An 8,559-nucleotide genomic window follows, 5' to 3' on the forward strand; every position below is an offset into this window, starting at 1 on the left:
GATGCAAAGTCTAGATACATGTAGCCCAATAAAACTGTAATATGTTCTTTTCATTGTCCAAAACTTATGCTAGTAAGCACGAGGTTATTATTCAGATTAGCTGACTGACATTGAGAGTATTATATAAATAAAAGCAAATAACATACTCAATTTAACAAACAAGATATATACCTTTATAGTTGAAAAATAATAACATACAACAAACAAAACATATAACTATAATAAAGATACCTAGTATAACATTACATCGAATTTTTTAACTAAATTGTAACTTGCTAGTGGTACTCTCAAACAACTCATAATTACATTTATCTGCTACATAACTCACATTCCTTTGGGCCAACGTATTATGCGTATGATACTTTATTTATGAGCTTTCTTAGTTAGCTTATGTTTTCAACTATCACTCATAATATTTCTAATCGGTCACGTAGTGTCCATTCCTTTGGGCCAACACACTATGCATATGACTTAGAAGTTTAACTTAATTTGTGAGCTTCTTTAAATATATATTCGATATAAGAATGGTTTTTTCTTTGGGTCAATCACCCTTACCATGGACATACATCTCTCTACGTTAATACTCCTAACCTCCCCAATAGTTCTCACTTTGACAATAGTATGGTTCGACTAAGCAGTAAGAGCGAAGAAGAATACAAGAAAAAACTATTAAAAACTGAGCTAAATTTAGCTATCAATCGATTAATACCCTTCTTAATTGATTGACAATAGGTAGCAATCGATTGATACAACTTATGCCCCTTTTCTAGGGAACGTCATTCGATTGCCAACCACTGGCAATCGATTAGTGTATAACAATTGAGTTTCCTGATCGATTTTGAAGGATACTGTTCTTGAGTTTATCCACTCCAATTGATTAGTGTAATCAATCCAACAATCGATTCAGAAACCTTCTGTGGACAATCCAACGAAATGTAATCGATTGACTCTTCACAAAAATCAATTGGTGAAAATCAATCAATTTAAAAAGCCTCTGTGCTCAAAATCAAATTTAGTAATCGATCAACCCTCATGGTAATCAATTGGTGAACATCAATCGCTCGACCGATCAATTCCAACCCTTTATGTGCATGATTTTGGGCATTCCAATTGATTGACCCTTATGTTAATTAATTATTAAACACCAATCGATTAACTCAATCGATTTGGGAACTCTTTGTGCCCAAATTTGTGTTAACCAATCGAGTGGTGACTTTCACCAATCGATTGATATCAGAAAACCCAATTTCTGAATACGATTTTTTAGCTCAAAAAATCGTAAAATTTCACCGTATTCGAGTTCTTCACAGATAATGTGAAAAACTCAAAATCTAGGTTATATCCTAGGGTTTTCCAATGCTATGTTTAATGGATATACATCAATTCACTCATCCATAAGGAATAAAATGCAAAATTGATACATATTTCTAAATCGTCAAAAATATCATCAATCTTTAAAGCAATATTGAAAACCAAAAAATAGCTAGCGAAGAGCTGACTTGAATCCATCGCAAAGGACTATTAATTCTTACTTATAGCTGAAGATCCTGGGAACACAACGGATGTCTTCTATAGGATTGAGACAGCAACCCAAGGTCCTTCTCAATAGAGAAGAAGAAGCAAGAGGAAGAGAGCACAATTCAACATGCCCTAAATAAATCATATCTCTTACTTTATATACTCGGTCCAACCTACGAGGACTATCCACCATAAAGTTCATCTCTCATTAACAACACATCAATGTCAATGAATCTGATTAATGAATCTCTATATTGAATTCACATCTATTTAATTCAAATCCCCTTTATATGCAATCAAACATTAGATCACTTAATTAAGATTAAATTCATTTAATGATAATTAGTTGTATGCGTGTTAATCAAGTATAAGCCCACCTTATGGACATTAAGCCCACATATATGGACTTAGTTAGATTTAGTCCATCCATATGGCTTAATTCTACACTTGTTTACTTGTTTGTATAATTGTGTATTTTTTTAACAGTAATTTCAGACAGAAGATACAGAAAATAAACTTCTAAAGCGTTTTTTGATTGAAAAGTTGCATTCATTATTACTTGCACCAACTACTTCTAAGAACACAATGAACTTAGAACAGGACAAAACAAGTAGAAGACACAGGAGAAATTGATCATCTGAATAGACAAATGAATGTGATCTGAAGATCAACTGCACGCCTACCTTTTTGTTGTTTATTAGGAGACTTTAATTTTTCATCCAGTTAAGTTTATGATAAACTTGTTCATCTGGAAAAGAGGAAGAGAAGAGGTGGTCCATATTATTGATTGGTCTCTAGCCTCAATGTGAAAGCCAAACAACTATCCTTCTTAGTGAGTAGCTATCGAGCTAGTGGAGATCACGTCCGTCCTCCATGTTTTTAAGATGGGATAAAATCGGTCAATTCAATCGGTTAAACTTATCGTCCAAAGTTAAAATTGATTCAAATTAGTAAAAAGAATCGTGATCCGATAGTTCGAAACAAGATCACAGCGCGCAAACATGATCAGATAGCTTGAAACATGTCCAAAACAGCCAAGTGAAAGTGGTCGAATTGAAAAATCCAAATACTGCCTGAAGCTTTTATGTAAGGAGTAAGGACCACTGCTTCAAAGAGTCATACATTCGATCATTCCAAAAGCAAAAAAAGCTATAAACAATATTCCCAGCGCATGAGACATTGAACCTTCTATCTAAATCTATACATGTCTAGGAAAAGTTAAAGCATGCGAGGGATTCGTAATCTTCAGTAGTTTTCCCACTCCGACCAATTCTGGCGCTGTTGTTATCGTGCTATGTGAATCACCAGCCTCAAGTGTTTTCTTGTTTCTTAAGATTCTGATCTGGTTCCTTTTTCCCTGGAAGAAGAAGCATATATATGCACCAAATATTCCACAACTTTAGAGCAAAAATACCTAATAAGCAAACATCCAATTGATTGAGGTCTAAATCATATCTGAGAGTCTGAGACTTTACAAATGGAGAACCCTCTTCTTCACAGACATTATCTGATTGTAATCATTCTTATCCAGCTTCTCAATTAATTCAAGTGGGTCATGCACAGCCTTCTCTTCTCAGATCTGGTGCTAGATCTGGTAAGTGTCGGCAGCAGCTGCCAAAGTCAGATCAGGTTCTTCTTCTCATTAACAATGCTGAGGAGCCTCGCTACTCCATGTGTCCACAACTCATGGTCCCTATCGTTCAAACACTCAAATTCAATGACACGGTGCTCCGCTGTCCGCAAGCCAAAGTACCGACGTAGCTCACCACCTTCCAGCAGGTGCCGCCCTGGCCATGCCTGGATGTCCTTGCAGACATCTATGATCACACCTGCAATTAAAAGAGAGAACACATCAATTAGCCACGCGTGGAGAAATTGAAAGTCTGGAGGTGTGAGGGAACTTACTCTTTTTCTTTTTGGTAATAGTTCCAGCAATATGCTTACTCTTCATCTTCAGTATCACCTACCAAGAGGGTGCCCCAATTTGTCAGAATTAGCATTTAAAACTATTGATCAATGTGATTGATCAACAAGAACAATTTACCTGACCCAATATATTAATGTAGACCGATACTATCTTCCAGTGAAGTACACCTAAAGTTGAACAATTCTCATAAGGAATTCAAAAATCAAGTCCCTTAAAAAAATTCTGAACTTGGCATTTGGTCGATACCTTTTCGAGTGCGTTTTAGGAGATCGGTTCCCTTGGCAAGGAATTCCTGGCTACAAATGCCTAAGAAGTTATCTTCCTCGGGAATAAGCTCATCACTAAAGCCACTGCCATTGCTTTCTAGTTCCTTTCGTCGATTGCTTTGGCGTTGATGGTTGCGATTATTCAGTGTTCCCTTCTCCACTGGTATCACTGCAGCAATGTTCCACGCATCTTTGAGTGCCCTTGCCTTCAAAGTTGCTGCCCCTCTCAGTGCTGCCAAGCCATTAATTCTCATGAACTCAATCCAAATGTCTAGCCAATTCTGATTTCAAATGTTTGTTAAACTAAACTTGCAATTACCCGTCGCAGCAGCTGCAGTGAGAGTAACAATATCTCCAGGAGTCCTTACGTTAACAGCAGAACCGACGACAGAAGCCAGGTGCTCACGCTCTGCGCCCATCAACTCTGCAGCTTCCACACATTGTGATGCAACAAGAGTGGCAGCTGATGCGACTGCCATATCAATCCTAGTAGCACGATCATCTTTTCCACATCCTGAGGCGGCAGCAGTTGCAGCTGCGACAGCCGCAACTGCTGCAGCAACACTGGCTACTGAAACTGCAGCATGAAGCTGTGCATTCTGTGCCCGAGTCTCCTCTTTCTTCCTCTCCCTTCTGTCTTTGAGCCACCTTCCTACCGTCTTGCTGGTTACTCTGTGGTGTTGAGGCTTAGGAGTATTATTGCTCCGGTAGGACTGTATTGGTTGACACCAAAGACCAAATAATTCTCATTTCTTTAGTAACTGATCATATAAGAGCTTAGATTAGAAACCAACTAAGCCATATATAAAAGAGAATCTGATTCCCTTAATAATTGATCACCAAGAAGACTATTGGAATTCCAAGAAAGCCACATATCTATACCTATGAGCATAATTTGCCTTCTTAATTTATTGCCAACTACACAACTACACTTTTGAGTTTGAGAAACAATAACCAATTGAAAACATTAGAACCTTTTTTTTAATGTTTTTTGGCAAACTTATCCTACAAAATTCTCAAAATAACAAATCCTGTTAATTTCATTTCGCTTTGAGCCCGATTGATATAAAAAAAAATTGGAGACAAAAACAGTAGAAACTCGTAATAAAATAATCTTTTATTATTTTACATCTTTCTGGCAAGCAATGCATGGGTCAACCATTTGTGTTCAGTAATAGGAAAAAAGAAACACTTGCAGGACAAAGGATTAGATGGAGCTATTGTACATGGGATTGGCCAGATAAAAGAATCATTGGAGAGGAGATGCAAATTTATCATGAAGTTGGTAAAAGGGACCAACTTCCTAAATGATGCAAACCTTCCTATTACATGCAGGACGAAAGACACCACATAAGTCAGTAAGGACAAGGCATGCAACAGTTCAGTAAAGAACTGAGATGCTGTTTTGCTTTTACTGACAAGGGTTGCTTCTTTACCCAGACAAGCACTGAGAGGAACAGGTCTTCTTTGACCTAAAGCAAAACAAATTCCACAGTCCAATGCAGGCCTTGCTCAGAGGGCAATCAGACAAAAGATATGGCTTTATTTTATTCATCAGGATGCAATTTTGGCTTCACTAACCACTCGGTACCAAAAATATATATATATAAATTGTAAGCGAATTCTGTTGAAAAATTTGGCTATCAATTCCTGGAGAAACTAAGGTACAACAAGTGGAGGATTGGAATTCAAGAAATTGCATAAAATAAAGGAGCAAAATCTGAAAACAAGAAAAAGCACAGGGCTTGTCTCCCTTCCAGACTAAAAAACACTAAAAAATCATTTAATAACAAGAAGGGTAATAGATTTGTCAGGTGCTGTATCGAAAGAAGAGAAAGTGTTTTCGTCTTTCTCTTTATTCTTTTGCTTTGTTTTCCTCTAAACAAAATTAACAAAAGGCAATTCATGACTTGATGGCTTTGCCTTCAGTGCTCTTCCATCTTCCAAAGAAACCATTTGTTTCTTCTATTTCTGTAAATTACAAACCACAAGCTGGTCCTCGGGCAGCTAAGAGTAGTAGAATCTAGACTATGCGCTAGATATAGATTAAAATAGCATATGAAGTGCTAGTAAGTTTTCTTCCTTTTTTTCGTCTTTTACACGCCTCAACAAAATAATAAAAGCACTGGTTTTAACAAAGTAATGATGGAAAAACAAAGACATGTGTATAATGTTGGAGAGAAGAACGAACCTTGAGCTCATCCATTTCACAGGGGGAGACTGGAGGGCTATCGGAGAGCGATCCTCCGCCGATGAGAGGGCCGCTGCTGTGAGAAAGCCGGCCAGACGTCAGAGGAGACACTTCCTGCCAGTGTCCAAGAGCAGGGGATTAAGAACAGAGCACCAGAAACAACGAATCTGATCTGTGTGATGGGCTAATTGTTCCTACAGCACAATAAATCCTCCGATTCTGCTCTAAAGCAGTTAAACTTATAATCATCCGTTAGATGGAAGCATAGGTCACTATCTATTCTATTGCCATGAGCCACACTGCTACCAAATTTCGCAAACAGAAACAAAACCTAAAAAATCCTCTTTTTTTCGACAGCATGTATCAGAATAAAAAGGGATCGGATTTGGGGGAACTCAAACCCACCGACTGCGACATTATCCGCTCCAAAATCATCTGCGAGGTAGTGGAGGAGGCGAAGGAGAAGGGGTTCCCGGCGATGGCAGTCGAGGGCTCTTCAGCGTCCTCTTCTAGGATCATGCCCTGTGTCGGGGGCATCGGCGCGAGGGCCTTCGAGACCTCGAGGGCGGAGACGCTCCAAGAGCGGGAGAGGAACTCCATAGGGTCCCCGGGTAGCTCCGGTGGGCGGAGGCCCTCAGTTTCCCAGCGCGGGGGCATGACTTCGTCCATGGCAGTGGAGCGAGGTAGCGATACCGGAGTACTTATAGTAGCAATGCAGTGGCAGAGGGCTGTAGTGTGGAGGAAGAGCGAGGTCGGATTTTATTTATAGCAGGAGTAAAGAGACGACGGTTCCTAAGAACCAAATTGGACCGGCCGGTTTTTCAATTTCCTAAACACCCGGTTCGACTCCGTCCTCTTATCCTTAAAAAACTATTTAAATAATTTTAAGATAATAAATAAATATCCAATTTAAATAGTAAAATATACAAGACTGCTAACCACCGGTGAGTGCAGTTAATTTTAAATAAATTAAAACTCAACGGAGAATAAATATTAAAGGTAAAAATTACTTAAAATTAATTCAAATGCTTAAAATATATGCAAATATTTTATTTACCTTGAGGGCGGAGCAAGTAGAGGAGCACGGATCCTCTTATCCGTAAAACATAGATAAGAGAATGGATCACTCTTCATTATTGGTGAGTCAGATCTCCTGAATTATTTTTTATGGTCAGATGATGGACCACTCATATTTACGATCGGATCATGATCATGATTCGGCCATAATTAATTGTGATTCCTTCTTGGATTCATCATGCATATCAGATTATAATTTGATTTGAAACGGTTAACCGAAAGCCATCTAAAAAAGATCTTCATTCGACACCTAACAACTTATTCACTTATCCACCATCGATATTCTTCATACCATCACTCTTCATCAATAACAAAAAAAAAAAAAAAAATGATTCATCCTTTAATTTATATTTTGTGAACCAAAAAATGGGAACTGCAAGTAGAGACGACGAAGGCTGTGTCACTTAATTTTTTTAAATGTAAGATTAAATAATTTTGAATTATTTATTAAAAAACTTTTTTCATTAATTTATTTACGCAAGTAAGAAGATTAGTGAAATTTAAATTTGAACATTAATTTCTCCATTTTTTTCTCTTTTGAATCTTTTTAAATTAAATTAAAAAAATCTATTCTTCAATTAAAATTGTAGTTTCATTAAAAAAAAAAGATAGTACCTGCCTTACGGATATAGAAAGAGGTAAATATAGATACACATGTCATAGACACATAGTGGATAAACTTCAAGTAGTCAATTCCTGAAAATCGACTCTTGATCATTACATCAGAAATGTTATGTGCCCTTCGTTTACGCTACATGCTGAGGGTTTGAAATTTTAGTTTTATCATATCATTATTCATGAATATATAAACGGCTTAACAATTTTATTCATTGAAAATGAGATGTTAAAAAAATAATTTTAAATACCTTATCGATGATTTTACTTTTCAAAATGCTAGAAGATCTAGATTTTTTAAATAATTATTTGATATAGTTTTTATTTGTAGGTATTACACTTTTTTAAGAAGAAACTCGAGAAATATATTTTATATAGTGTTGTATTTTTTATTCATCAATATATAAACAGCATAGCAAATATATTCATTGAAAATGAGATGTTAAAAAAAATAATTTTGAAGACCTTATTGATATAATTTTACTTTTCAAAATACTAGAAGATCTAGATTTTTTTAATAATTATTTGATATATTTTTTATTTATAGGTATTGTACTTTTTGGAGAAGCTTGAGAAATATATTTTGTATAGTGTTGTAGTTTTTATAAATCTTGTGAAATATGTTTTATGTGAAGTTTATTATATTTTAAATGAAATTTATTGATTTTAAAATTTCTTAATTAAACTTTATTCAAATTGTATGTCAGTAAAAAAATAAATTCTAAACCTCTTTTTCTCTTTTCACCGAGGGCTCCTAAAAGTCTAGACCGGCCTTGGGTATATAGAAACGATGAAGACTATTATCTACTTAATTTTTTAGTGTAAGAAATGTAATGATATATAAATGGAGAACGAATGAAGATGAATGATTCGCAACTTACACGATCAGACTGTGTCAACATAAATACATATTTTTCACCTCTCAATATGAAATTTATAATTCCGTCTCTATTATTTTACCTACC

The 8,559-nt window shown here is 36.1% G+C and overlaps 1 protein-coding gene across 1 annotated transcript; it reads right to left on the reverse strand.

Annotated features, from left to right (window-relative positions):
• Nucleotides 1-2,571: 2,571 nt before the first annotated feature.
• On the reverse strand, nucleotides 2,572-6,638 carry LOC121988514 (VAN3-binding protein-like). The gene is made up of 7 exons (XM_042541971.1): nucleotides 6,308-6,638; nucleotides 5,903-6,016; nucleotides 4,031-4,424; nucleotides 3,692-3,943; nucleotides 3,563-3,612; nucleotides 3,424-3,481; nucleotides 2,572-3,347 (listed from the first exon to the last, which is right to left on the reverse strand). Exons 1-7 carry the CDS (start codon nucleotides 6,569-6,571, stop codon nucleotides 3,139-3,141), a joined length of 1,341 nt encoding a protein of 446 aa, XP_042397905.1. The 5' UTR covers nucleotides 6,572-6,638; the 3' UTR covers nucleotides 2,572-3,138.
• Between the last annotated feature and the right edge of the window lie 1,921 nt (nucleotides 6,639-8,559).

This window comes from Zingiber officinale, chromosome 1B (assembly GCF_018446385.1).
Source record: "Zingiber officinale cultivar Zhangliang chromosome 1B, Zo_v1.1, whole genome shotgun sequence".
Taxonomy (NCBI): Eukaryota; Viridiplantae; Streptophyta; class Magnoliopsida; order Zingiberales; family Zingiberaceae; genus Zingiber; species Zingiber officinale.

Bases quoted from the DNA above. Each gene is read 5' to 3' on its own strand.
- LOC121988514 (XM_042541971.1), bottom strand. From the start codon at position 6,571: ATGGACGAAGTCATGCCCCCGCGCTGGGAAACTGAGGGCCTCCGCCCA. The intron at 4,425-5,902 runs GTTCGTTCTTCT...CAACCAATACAG, and splicing joins GTGAAATGGATGAGCTCAAG to TCCTACCGGAGCAATAATAC. The intron at 3,944-4,030 runs GTAATTGCAAGT...ATGGCTTGGCAG, and splicing joins CACTGCAGCTGCTGCGACGG to CACTGAGAGGGGCAGCAACT.